This window comes from Meriones unguiculatus (genome assembly GCF_030254825.1).
Source record: "Meriones unguiculatus strain TT.TT164.6M chromosome X unlocalized genomic scaffold, Bangor_MerUng_6.1 ChrX_unordered_Scaffold_30, whole genome shotgun sequence".
NCBI classification, from domain to species: Eukaryota; Metazoa; Chordata; class Mammalia; order Rodentia; family Muridae; genus Meriones; species Meriones unguiculatus.
The window spans coordinates 3,024,045-3,037,788 of NW_026843706.1; the positions used below are offsets into that span (position 1 = coordinate 3,024,045).

At 44.3% G+C, this 13,744-nt stretch overlaps 1 protein-coding gene across 8 annotated transcripts in view; it reads right to left on the reverse strand.

Annotated features, from left to right (window-relative positions):
- Nucleotides 1–7,905: 7,905 nt before the first annotated feature.
- Nucleotides 7,906–13,744, reverse strand: part of Pcyt1b (phosphate cytidylyltransferase 1B, choline) — a 94,518-nt gene continuing 88,679 nt past the window's right edge. For all 8 annotated transcript variants that reach the window (XM_060376741.1, XM_060376739.1, XM_060376742.1 and 5 more), the window contains one exon: nucleotides 7,906–11,494. In XM_060376741.1, coding sequence (XP_060232724.1) covers nucleotides 11,282–11,494 — 213 coding nt within the window. In that variant the 3' untranslated portion in view covers nucleotides 7,906–11,281. The remainder of the gene's footprint in view (nucleotides 11,495–13,744) is intronic.

A 13,744-nucleotide genomic window follows, 5' to 3' on the forward strand; every position in this document is an offset into this window, starting at 1 on the left:
CGTGTGTGGGGTAAAGTGGACCAAATAATGTCCAGCTGGGACACTTTTGAGTGAAAGGAACACTCTGCTCTAGACTGTAAACAGGTATAAACTTGATAGTTCTGGGCAAAGCACCTACACCAGAACTACCTGAAATGATTAAATGTGAAGCCCTAAATTTTTCTTTGGCTCTCTTGACTCAAATACCCTGGAGTTAAAGCTCAGAAATATTAATAAATGCTTCAGGAGAATGATTTTAGATGTGTGAATTTGGGAGCTTCTGAAGATGTCTCAGAGACTTCAACTAAAGAGCCATTTGTTCCATGGTATCTTGTGTTTAGGTGCAATCATGTGCTTCCTAGATAAAAAGATGGATTCTTTTCTCTGAGACCTGGTCGTATGTGTCACGGAGCTGTGTTTAGTCTGCTCGCTTCACTCCTTCTGAGAAACAAGTCAGTCAGGAAGCCACGCCTCAGCCGTGGCTTTTAAAGATACCAGAGGTGGCCATTCACCGGATTTGAGTCACGCTCACCAGCCGCAACATGAAGTCGCTGGAGAAGGTGTGTGGCAACTTGATTAGAGTCGAAAAGGAATCTAAAAGTGAAAGGACTGGTGCGCATGCCCACCAAAACACTGAGAATCACTACAAGAAAAACACCTTGCAGTGAAGGTTCCAAGACATAGGGTCGTTTCCAAATGAGAATCCACAAGCGACTCATTGACTTACATAGTCCTTTGGAGATTGTTAAGCAGATTACTTCCATCAGTATTGAGTAAGGAGTGGAGGTTGAAGTCACCATTGCAGATGCCTGAGCCATCTATGTTAATAAATTGACTTAACCAGTAAAAAAAAAAAAAAAGAAAGAAAGAAAAAAGATGGATTCTTGCACACTCATATTCAGAATTCAATAGTGAAGGACTGTTGTTTTCAAATCTAATATCAACCCACATAGCCACTCTAGTGTGTATTAATCACTAGAAACCAAAGGTCTTGAAAATTTGAGGCAAACCTTGCATTTGATTCTTGATCTGTTACTGTTATGCCCAAGTCTCAAATACCCCAAAGACCACCAAGAAGCCGATTCTGATGCAAACGCAGTAGTGTCTTTTTATTACAAGCTGGAGCTAAGGCCTATACCGTCACCTATGCAGTGGTTCTTGAGTGCAGAGCTCAGAGGGAAAAGGATTTTTATTGGGTTACATTGGGGTTTGGGAAATTCCAGCTTAGCAGTTACAAACTGGGTGACATTCAGCAAGGGCAAGCTTGTTACAAAGTGATTGTGGCTAACTAAAGTTGAGCAAGCTATCTATAGGCCTCAGGAATGTTAGGTTATTTCCGTGCCAAGAAAGTTCTATTACCAGTTGGTGGGTTGCCTGTTAGGGACAAATTAAATAATGATGATCACAACAGATCTTTTATGAAAGAGGTTTATTAGATGGAGATGAAGAGAAAGAGAGAAGGGAGAGCAGGACATGATGGGGAGAAGCGGGGGGGGGGGCGCCCCGACAGAGAAATGGGAGAGCAAGAGAGGGAAGAGGCCAGGAGCAAGAGAGCGAGACCACATGGCTGGCTGGTCCCTTTAAGGGGGAAGGTAGCCATGCCTTTCAGGTGTGGCCACCTGGCCAGCAACACGATGATATCGTAAGTTGCTAGGCAACCCAGAAGCAGGTTTAGTTCCAAAATCCTAACACTGCCCAGCACAGATGCCCCACCCTGAGATAAGACACCTTCCCATTCTTGTGGTGACCTCCAGGCTATTCCCTGGGTAGGGACTTTTATGATCTTTTTCCTGTAATTGGTGACCTATGGCCTCCATCCTGGTGATTTTTGGGGGTGTCAGGCCAGATTCTCTCATCACTAGTTCTATTAACAGCTTTTCCTCTATAAAATTATGGAGTTGTGCTACATTTGTTTTTAGGCCGTTACCAGGTTTGATGTTTTATGGTATTAAAAAAAAAAAAAAAAACAAAAAACTAAGCAATTAGTAATCAGCTCCTCAGGCCAGGAATGGTATGTAATCCCATCTGTGTCTATCACACATCTGTAATCCCAGGACTTGGTGGGTAAAGGCAAGAGGATCAAGAGTTCAAAGTCATCCTCCTCAGCTACCTAGTGAGTTCAAGGTCAGCCTGAGTTATACGGGACACTGAAGAAAAGCCAACTACTTTAATGTTACCCGTTTTGCCTTAAGAATACAAAACTCTTAGGTGTGAGTTTTGGTTTCAGAATTTTCCATCTGTCGTTTACCAACCAACCAGTCAGCTATTATACTAATAGTCATTTATGACTTAGGAGTGACATTCTCTGGGCAGCTGCTCCTGTCTTGGTGCAGAATTCATAAAAGTAAGTATAGTTCAGACTCACTCAGAATTGTGTCCTTCCAGGAAGCTGCTGCAGAGCTCTGTGCTGCCTGGTGCTGTGTTTTCATTTCCTTGTCCTTTATTTCCAGATCCTTCCCCAGTGACTTCATAATGCATTCTCACAAGTGATTATCTGCTGAAAATGTTTTCAGATGCTCATAGCAACACATAGATCAACACTTTGATCACATGAATAAATTGCAAAGCATTGTGTAAAAGGGATTGCCCTCTGGAAACAGCTCTTATAGACTCCCCCCCCACACACACACATACTCCACTACTTACACTCTGCATTAATACTGTTATTTTTTAAATTTTAATATTTATTTTTGTTCACAATTTATTCATTATATATCCCATTTGAAGCCCCCTCCCTCACCTCCTCCCAGTCCCACCCTCTCCCCCCCCCATCCCCTTTCCCTAGTCCACTGAAAGGGGGAGTTCTCCAGTATTGCCATCTGCTCATAGCTTGTCAAGTCTCATCAGGACTGCCTGGATCCTCTTCCTCTGTGGCCTGATAAGGCCTCATCACCAGGGGTGAGGGATCAAAGAGCAGTCAACTGACTTCATGACAGAGGCAGCCTCTGCTTCCCTTCCTCGGGGGTCCACATGGAGACTGAGCTGCCAGTGGGCTACATCTAAGCAGGAGGTCTAGGTCCTCTCCATGCATGGTCCTTGGTTGGTGAATCAATTTCTGCAGGACCCCCTGGGCTCAGATCCTTTAGCTTTGTTGGTCTCCCTGTGGGGCTTCTGTCCCCTCTGTGTTCCTCTATCCCCACCCCCTTTCTTCTTCCAGGAGACTCCCTGAGCTCTGTCCAAAGTTTGGCTGTGAATCTCTGCATCTGCTTCCAATCCCCTGTTGGGTGCAGCCTTTCAGAGGACCCTCTACAGTAGGCTCTCATCCTGTTTCCTCTCTTCCACTCTTTCTGGAGTTTCTCCTGTTTGCCATTCGGAATGAAATTTAAACAGATACTGTTCTTGTTCTAGCTTTGTTGACACTGGCCACCTCAACAGTTCAAGCATGCCTAGTGCAACTGAAAAACCTGTGGCTAGTGGCAACAAATATCCATCTACAGCCCTTTCCTCTGTTGGATTTTAAGAGATAATATTAAGCCCCTATCTTCACTGACCTAAGTGCTTGATGGCAACTGTCATTTGCAAATGTCGGTCTGTCCTTTGTCTCCTTGAGCACTGATGACATCATCAGAATAACAGTCTCCCTTCGGATAAGGAAATAACAAAATAATACTTAAGTTTTTCCCCCTGTTGTCGTCCTGCAGCAGAACATGTCTCATCCTTGCTACCTGTGCCACAGATCAGGCACCTTCGCAAAGCATCTCCATTCGGGCTCCTTGGGGTTCCCTGAAATGAAGTAGCCACAGGCTCCTGCCCTGGTTCCCGGTCAGAACCCCCGAGGCCAAGCCTTGCCACCACCCTCACCTGGGAGAGTTCCCTTAGGTGTCTCAACCGTCACACACCCTTGACAGTGCACATTATAAAGTGGCCTTGGAGAGTGGCTGGAATGTTGGCAGCAAAGCCGCACAGCAACATTCCTGATGCTCTGTTTAACAGGTGATTGGAAAGCTAGAAAGGAGGAAGGGTGGTATTGGCTTGGGTTTGGGAGCACATGGCTCTGCTGCTTCCCTTTGCACATAGACTAACACGACTCAGTTACTATTCCCTGACATCTTACCCAAACAGAGTTTTTGGTCCTCAGTAAAAATAAACTTGTGAATACTGGATGTTGAAGCTTTCAGTGATTTTGAAAAAGATTTACTTTTTAAATATATATATATATGTGTGTGTGTGTGTGTGTGCATGTGTGTGTCTGTATGAGTGTATGCCATATGTGCATAGGTTCCCAAGGAGGCCAGAAGAGGGCATCAGATGCCCTTTAGCTGCACTTACAGGTAGCTATGAGCCACCTAACATGGTTGCTGGGAACCAAACTTTAGTCCTTTGGAAGAGCACCAAGTGCAATTATGTACTGAGCCCTCTCTCCAGCTTCCTAACAATTCTTTTAACAGCTTAATAAGCTGGTGTCATGTTTTCTAAAGTTAGGGATAATTATTGTTACCTTAGCACAATAATTGGAATGGTGCTTCCTATATGAAAACTGCTCTTCTTAAAACCAGTAATGAAATAACAATTTGTAAAGGTAAATGAATGTCCTGTTATTCAATTGAGGGAGCCTTTCAGGTACTCTGTGATTAAAAAAAAATCTAGGGTGATATCTAGGATGGGCATTTCATCCATAAAAGAGACTTTGGTCTATTCTCAGAACCACCTAAGCCTACTTGTCAAGGTTCTCAAGGAAAGAGTGTATGTCAGCAATAACTTTGGGAGCTCACTGTAGCCTTTCTGCTATTTATGGGCCTAGATGTGAGATAATATTGTCAGAATCCTCTTTGCAACATTCTCAAATGGTTTCAAATAGGGAATGTTTTTTAAATTTTAGTTTTTTTGATTTTCCTCCACTCTGAGTGAGAATTGAAAATCTTTGCAGTCTGTAGTTAGAGTACTCTATCCCAAAGGCATTAGTAAAATTGGTGAGTTGGTAAGGTAATGCTAAAATTTTACTCAATAGAATCAGAATAGATTTTCATATGTTCATTCTGAGACAGGTTCTTGCCATGCAGCTGAGGCTCAATAGCCCAGACTGGCCTCCATTTTGTAGCAATATTTCTGCCATTCTTTTAACTGTTGGGATAACGGGAGTGTATCAATCAAAAGTTTTTTGTGGCTCTAAACGTAGACCTTTCCTTAAGAGCTCATTAAGAATTAAAGGCAAGGACAGACAGGAGAGACAAACCTAAGCTGACCAACCGCAAGCAAAGATTGTCTGAGTAGGGACTTTTGCGTCTCCAAAACATGACTCACTCAAATGTTTATCGAAAACTTCTTGCTTGGCTAAGACACCTCCCATTATACCTGTCCCATTCACTCTTCCTTGCAGATGGCAAGATTCAAGAAACATTGAATTAAGCAAGGTCCCTAGTAGGAAGGGTTAAAAAATATATCCGATTATTGCTTCTAACCAGGCAAAAGAGTCAGCAGTTTGCAGGCATAGCAATGCATGTTTGTAATCCCAACTCTTGACAGAGGTAGGAAGGTTGTGAGTTCAAGGCTACCGTTTCTGGGTATTATGTGGTTTCTTAAAGAATTTGTTCACTGGGTACTTTGATGTGTGTAAATTGTCATATTGTTTGGAAAGTGTCACTGAATGGTGGTGATTGTGGTGGTGGTGCACACCTTTAATCCCAGCACTCAAGAAACAGAAGCAGGGACATCTCTGTGAGTTCAAGGCTAGCCTGATCTCCAGAGCAAATTCCAGGACAGCCAGGGATACACAGAGAAAACTTGTCTCAAAAATAAATAAATAAAAAACAAGACAAAACAAAAAATGAAAAGTGCCACCATGGCTGTAGGATGCTTTGCATTGTCTCTTAAATATTCAATTTTAATAGCCAATGAGGATTCCAGTGCAGAAGATGTGTGTATATAAATATTTTATGATGTACGTGAGTTTTATGGGAGAATAGAGAATGTGCTGTTTTTCCCTTAAGAACTTGTCTGAGGTATCATAGAAATCAAGAAGAGACCAAGAACTTACTTATATACAGACTGTCAAGAATTTATATGATCTGTGTGGTAAATCCAAGTAATGTGGCCTATTTTAAAATGTCTTCCCTGACTGACTATAGCCCTTGCTTCATTTTCGATCATATGCTAATGTTAACTGCACTCATTTCACAGAGCTAACCAGCTCCAGATGGAGTTAATCAAAGCTCCCGAATTGGGTGGGACAACGGTATGCACATAACTCTCAGAACAGCCGCAGCTCTCTTCGGCGTTGACACTTGGAATCGTGATTTAGTGTCTGTCGCTGCCTCCATCGATATGCTTCCAGCTGATGAAAGATGGAAAAGTAGTCGAACTGGCCACTTGCCAAAGTCTAACTACACTTGAAAAGCAGGTTTTTCAGGTTTTGAGGAGCCGACATAACTGATTTCCACGGTGGTTGTACCTGTTTACATTCCCACTAACAGTGAAAAAGGTTCTCCTTGACCCCACAGCTTCACCTTGCATTTGTTGTTTGTTTTCTTAATGGCAGCCATTCTTATTGAAGTGAGATGGCATCTCAAAGAAGTTTCAATTTGCATTTCTCTTGCGGCTAAAGATCTTGGACACTTTTTCAGATATTTAGTGACCGTTTGTGTTTATTAATTCATTAGCCCATTAATTGATGATTAGGGTTTTAGTGTTTGAATTTTTTGAGTTCTCTCTCAAAAGACAAACATCCTGTATTCTTTTTCATATGCAGAATTTATGTTTAAATTTACGCTATGTATTCATTTGCGTGTATAATGCATGTATGTGGAGACCAGAGGTTGATACTGGGTGTCTTCCTCAATTGCTCTCCACCTTATTTTTTAAAATGAGATCTCTCATTGGTCATAGAGCTCATACAGGGGGGAAAAACATAAAAGGGGGAGGAGAAATAAGAAAGGGAATGAAATACATGGGACATGAAAGCAGAAGAGCAAAATAGTTGAAAAGAAGGGGACTAGTAAGAGTGGGAGGGAAGATAAGAGAGCAAGGAAAAGGGGACAATAAAGACAGCATATATTGCATATATGTATAGAATTGCCATATGAGGAGCCGGGGAGATAGCACAGTAGAATCCATGCTAACAACAACAACAACAACAAAAAATGGATGTGATGCACACATGTAATTCCAGCACTGGGGAGGCAAAGACAACCAGCTTAGTTTACTGGTGTGATCCAGAGCAGTGAGAGACCCTGACTAAAAACAAAATGGATGGCACCCGAGAAACAGCACCAAAGTTTACCTCAGGCATCCACATGCATGCACACATGCGTGCACGTGTCCCTACATACAAATGAAGATTCACACACACACACACACACACACACACACACACACACACACGCACAAAATAAATGCTTTAATGAAACCCATTTTATGGTAATTTGAAAAGTTAAAGAAAAACATAGCAAGATAATAAAGGTAGATGGAACCTGGGAGCCTTTTATCGCAATCTTACAAATGTGAAAGCGAGATCACCAATGCTGCCAGTTGTAGAGGTCCCAGCAGGCTTTCTATTTTGTGAGAAATGATTCCTTTCTCCTGATCAGCATGACATTTCAGAGAAGCTGGGGGGCAATGCAGGGTACCTCACAATTGTCTCAAGCCCCCGCCCCCCTCGGTTCTATGAGAATGAACACTGAGGCCAGAGATGTGAAGTGGTTTGATCAAAGTCACAAAGCAAGTGAGTGATAAGACATATAGTTCAGTCCTGGCCTGCCCCTCAGATGGGTCTGTTCCTAGCTATCCTGTAAATAAAGATGGGGCCATTTGACAACTCCAAGGCTTGGCTCCATTCAGCAGAAAGCAAGATGAGAGCCTTCCAAGCACTGAAGCCACAGCTGAACAAGCAGTGAGTGGCCCAGGACAACTGCTGCAATGCGTCCATTTTGCACATTCAGCTTGAGCTTCTAGGTAGGAACACAGCAACACACAATAAACAGGACAACCAAATTGTGACTCTGCGTCCCTTTATTTATAAACAAGTTGGGAATACTGTGGTCCATTTGGGAGCAGGGGAAAAGGCTGGAGGAGTTTCAGGGGTGGGGGAGGGGTGGTTCCAGTATTTTGCACTATTCAGCACCAGAGCAAATGCTTGGGCATAAGGTCATTCTTAAATCCAGACGAGTCATTGTCTTATATGTACAGCAGAATTTTAAGTAGATATGCTGTTCTTATGGCTTTGTCCCCAGACACACTGCAGTGACACAACAGACAACTAGAGAAGTCAAAACTATCTGATGAGCTCATTCACCACTCACTCCCTTCTTTCCTTCCTACCTTTTTTCCTTCCTTCTTTACTCATCAGATGGTTAGGACAGGACTGATGCTAAGCAGATGCCTGAAAAACCAGGCTCATCTGCGGGGTAGGACTGGGCATTAAAGCAAACCCTGAAGATGGAGAGAAAATAAGCCATGTTCTTTCTGTAGCCACAACCCACCAGGGTAACCGCAGCATCTAGGTCATAGAGTGGCTGTCTCCTGCCCCCATAGCAGGTCAGAAGCCACACTGTGTCTGTCACAGGGTGGTTTACCTTTGCCTCTGGGATATCCCGACAGTGAAATTTCATGACAGAAATAGGCCACTCAGTGTTACTGTCGCATTGCAACTGCACCTCTGTCGTTTATGTGAAGGTAGTTGATGTGGTTTACTTGGTTTCAGGGGGATATGGCTATTGCTAATATGCCAAAGAAGGCAGAGAGGCCAGGATCCCTCCTGCTGCATGGGGATCCACTAGTCATGGAAGTATGCAATAGGAAGTTTTCCTCTTTCACTTGTAGGGGCCTAGCGATGCCTGGAAGAAAAGTAGAAAAGACAAATTCTCCCATACTCACCAATTAGTCTCATTTTCTTCCATCTTCCATTCCGAACCCACCCCACTCCCTAAGTTTTCCTTTCTGGAGCAAAAAGAACATCTTCCCTTGCTCTCTGTCATTTCTTTTTACTTCTCCAAGCTTGCTGCATACTTTATGCTCTCATTCGTTCCTTAACTCTCAGCCATGAGAATTAACTGAACAACCAAAACAAGATGCAATCCCAGCTCCTGGGTATGGGCCGGAAAAGACTGATAGATGGTCACAAAGGACTAAAGGTTGGTTAGCAGAATCCTCCCCCATTTCTTTGTGGAAGACTTGTGGCTTTAGGAAGGTGAGGAGGTGCTGATGGAAATTGAGGAGATTTAAACCCACTTAATGGGTTTTCGTACTTGGAATGATATACTATATCATATATACTATATACTATCTGCTTCAGAACAAGCCTTGGGTTAAAGTGGACCTATCTGCCCTAGGTCATGGAGTCAGAGCTTTTTAAAAATGCTTCCTCAAGAGTTTTCACACATACAACCTGAAGTGTTGTGACAGTAGATTTTCTTTTTAGCTTTCTTTCCTCTCTCTAGGACCCTCTCTTCTCCTCTTCTCCATTTGCTCAGTTGATCTCCTTGTCCCTTTACTGCCACAAGTGTCACTTGGCTGAAACGGAAGGCATACATGCATGATTTGTCTTGGGTGCATGGTGAGGTGCTTGAGGTCAAACAGACCTTAGAAGCCCTTGCCTCTGGAGAGCGATGCTCTGAGAGGGTCTTGGCTATGAAAAGAACTTTCTTTCTCACAGGCTGTGTTCCCAACCCCCATCTCCCCGTCCCCTGGTCTTTCGTGAGCACTTTGCAGAGTTCTGGAAGAAGTACTAGGAACAAGGAAGTTCCAAGCTGGCTTTGCCTCACAGTTTGGCAGAAGTCACCACTGATCTTCAGGTGATCAGGAAAGTAGTCTAAGCCCAACACAAAGGGGAAAGACGGGTGCCTTTTTTCACCCCAAAGCCTTTGAAGAAGGAGGCTTGCGTCACCACAAGTGCTGGGCTTTGCCCATCTGTTGCAGGTTAGGGCCTTCATTCAGTTAAGCCTTACTGCTGCCTCTCTCTACCAGGATGATCAGGAAATTCTACCTTGACTGGCCCTCCTCCTTCCCTGCATGTGATTCGGGGACAATGACCCCGAATAGTTCTACAGTCACCTGAGAGTCTCCATCACATTCAGAGCAGTTAGGGCCAGAAATCATTTCCATGTCTCTTAGACTGTTGAAAGGATTGAGGCTTCCTTTGTTTGCAAGACTTTGGAGCATCCCTTTACCCAAAAATGTCATGGGTGAAGAACAAGAGGAGTATTAATATTCTGGGGCAAAAAAAAAAAAATTTTTTTTTTTTTTTACAGGAATCTAACATTTGATTGAACTGTTGACAAAGTACCCGAGTCAGGAGAGAACCAGATGGTTCTTGAGCTCAAGCATTTCAGCAGGGTATCAGGGGGGAGAGCAGGAGAGGAGTCTATAGTCAGACACCACCACCATATATTCATATTGCATATGGTATACACCCTGGGGTGGCATATTTGGAGGATACATAGATACGTGCAGGTAGCACCCCCTACCGGTATGCTAAGTGTTTGTTACATCAAACTGTTACTTGAGGACTATGGACTGTGATGTGGTCAGAAATGGAAAGAGCCATTCCTTTAAGAAGCTCCAAGAGATAGTTTTCATCGTCCACACGTTGGAGCCAAAGCAAAGCAGCTCCTGGTTGCGTTGGGTTGGTTATTTCTTTTTAGACAAGACAGGTTTCCACGTGCGCTTCCCGTCAACTCAGGTAATTTCTGGAAAACAGTGCCACCATGCCAGTCGTGAGAAAAAGTACAGCCAGAAGCAGATCAGGCCTGAGGTGGAGTTCACCTTGACATAACTGTCCTTTGAATGAGAGGTTCCCACTTTTCTGTCTGGCCAAAGCAAAGCTGTGACTGAGTCAGGGTCCTGGAAACAGGAAACAGTTGATTCATTCCATCATCAGGCCTTAGGGGCCGAATGGAGACAGCTGGAATGTGTGTTTAACTTGCCCATTTTGGAAGCACTTAGCCACCTCAGTTGGAAGGGAATTCATTCTGGGAGAGCTTGGATGATAGGAGGCAATGTGCAAGGTTCTTACAGGGCTGGAGATAGCAGGGTGAGACAGCAGCCACTTCTGAAGGTGGCTTATTTGATATGGATGGCTATGTGGATCAAAGCAGAAATCACCCCGCTTCATGGAGTTCTCTGAACCTTTCCATAGCAGGGCTAAAGTGGGTTGATTCTAGGACACTAAGAAGCTTTGCGTGGGTTTTCAGGTTGGACACCTCCATGCTGAGCCCAGGCCAGGCTGTATGGAGAAGAAAAAGGAGCTGGTCCTAGTACCTTCCCATGGCAGAACTCCCATCACCCTGAGGATCTGCAGCTGTCAACACCACCCAGGCATCCCGGGACCCCTTCCCATCCTGTGTGGTGTGCTCTTGTTGGCCAGGCACCTTTACTTCTCATCCTCATCCCCCTCACTCATGCTGCTGATGGAGGCTGAGGCTGCTTTGGGTGAGGAGGGGGGAGAGGTCTTGCTGGGGAGCCATGAGAAGGTGGGAGATGGGGAGCGGGAAGGGGACCGGCTCCGGGTCGGGCTGCTCACGGGACTCTGCTTCGGAGATAAGGCCTGTAGCATCCGGCTACTCCTCTCTTGGAACATCTGCTTCTAGAGAGAAGATTGAAAGATGATATCTGTTAACAGCAATTTAGGGTGCAGCTTAATGAAGGAGAGAGCAGGATGGGGAGCTGCTTCACCGGAATACCTGTTCCCACAGACTTGTACGACATTCCGTGTTGTCAAAGGCTGTGGGGGGGAATTAAGTGAAACCTGGGACCAGTAAGAAGTTTATACCCAAGGTTCTAATCCCTACTGATGAATGAGACTTTTCTTAGCCTTCATCTGTACAATTTAACTGCCAAAGTAGCGATGTCATCAGCAGTGGTAGGGTCTTTTAAAACTAAAGGAAAACTTTTGTCCTCGTGAATCTGAGGAGAAATCAAACAATAAGCAAAGTATGTAGTGCAGTAAATGCAAATGTGATCCATGAAAAAAAAATAAGATGCAAAGGAAGAAGATGCCAAAGCAGGCATGGTGGCTTACACCTGTGTGCCAGCACTTGGGAGGCAGGAGGAGTTTGAGACAAGCCTACAGTCTACAAGAGACTATCTCAAAACACAATGTTACCACACTGGGGCACTGGGATGCAGTTCCTAATGGGTTTCCCGTGGAAGGCCTCACTGAGCAATTGCTATCTAGGCAAAGACCTGGGAGATGAGGGAGTAATCACCCCACCTGTGGAAATCAGTGGGAAGCCGATGCCTGACAGACAATCCTAAGAAGACAGCAAGCCATGTGTTAGGAAGAACAAGCTGATCACGGGGCTGGAGTGGGGTCTGCTGCCTGGAGATCATGAGGAGAGCAGAGTTATGTGGGGATCACTGGAAAATTAGCAAGTGACTGTCATGGAGGCTCTTGGCAGCCATTGTGGGAACTCCATATTTTCCTCTGTGGGGAACTATTCGGGAATGTTTAAAAGGACAGGGGAATGAGCAAGGCGAGAAAACTGGTAAAGAAAGGAGAGTGGGTAGCTTGGGCGAGAGCAGGCCAGAGAAATAGTGTGGGGAACTGAGTCACAGAGGGCCTTCTCTGAGGGGAAGAGAAACTTCTGGAGAGTCTGGAGAGAATCAAAAGAATAATACAATTTACTTTTTTTTTCCCTTTTCCTATGACCTCTACGCTACTGTTCTGGGAAGAAACTGCCATGAAGAGTGTGGGGGACAGTCTAAGATTATGATGGCACCTGGCTCAGAGTGATGGCTACAAAGATGACAAGGAAGAAATGTCCAGCACTTCTTCCCCACATTTAAATGAAGGTCCGTTTTGGGTGCACTTCTATGAGCTGTGACAAGCAAACACGGTTGTGGGACTACCACTACACTCTAAGCACAGGAGCCTCCATCAGCTCCCAAATGGCCCTTTGTATCCTCTTCTCCCCCTCTTCTCCCAGACTCAGACCACAGATTTGTTTTCCGCCCCTTAAGTTTTTATGTTGACCAGAATGACCTTAAAATGGAACCCTACAGTATATGGGCTGGTTGTGAAGCCAACAGGACTCACAGGCAGATGGGATGCGGCACGTAGAAGGAAAAAAAGCATCAAAGTGACTCTAGTTTCTAGCTGGCGATGCCATTTGCTGCATTGAGGAGGACGGTGGGAGGGAAGGGAGGTTTAGTAGTAAAATCAGATTCTCCCGGTTTTCTTTTCTTTTTTTTTTGGGGGGGGGGTTGTCTTTTGTTTTGCTGAGGCAGGGTTTTGTGTGGCCCAGGCTGGCCTCAATCTCACTAAGTAATTGAAGCTGGCCTTGGACTACTAATCCTCCAGCCTCTGTCTCCCAGGTGCTGAATGTACAGGTATATGCCTTTTTTAGTCTTTGAGACTTCAATCATGGTGCTTTTTTTTTTTTTTTTTTCTGAGATACAGAGGGAGGTCTTGTCTCAAAAAGAAAGGGAGAGGGGGATAAAGAAGGGGAAGAGAGGGAAGCGTGTGGAAAGAGTAGGAGAAAAGAAGAGAAAAAAAGGCTTAGGGTATTATAAAATGAACTAAAAAAAATGGTCATCCTCACTAGTAATCAAATGATCAGAATGAGACTCTCTATTAGCACCGTGCTCTAATTAACTGAGCAAACCAGCCAGGGAAGAAACACTTTTTACTATATGAGATTGCTAAAATTTCCTAATTTGTAATGGCTAGTGTAGATGAGGGCACAGGAAAGGGGTCAGACTACTGCCACTGCTGGGAGGATGAGAATATACAGCACCTTCCTAGAGGTAAGTTGGCAGTAAGAGCAAAAACTTTCTCCCCGAGGAATCAGAATGTAAGTAAATATTTATGAGAATAGATATTCTAGCGTTATAA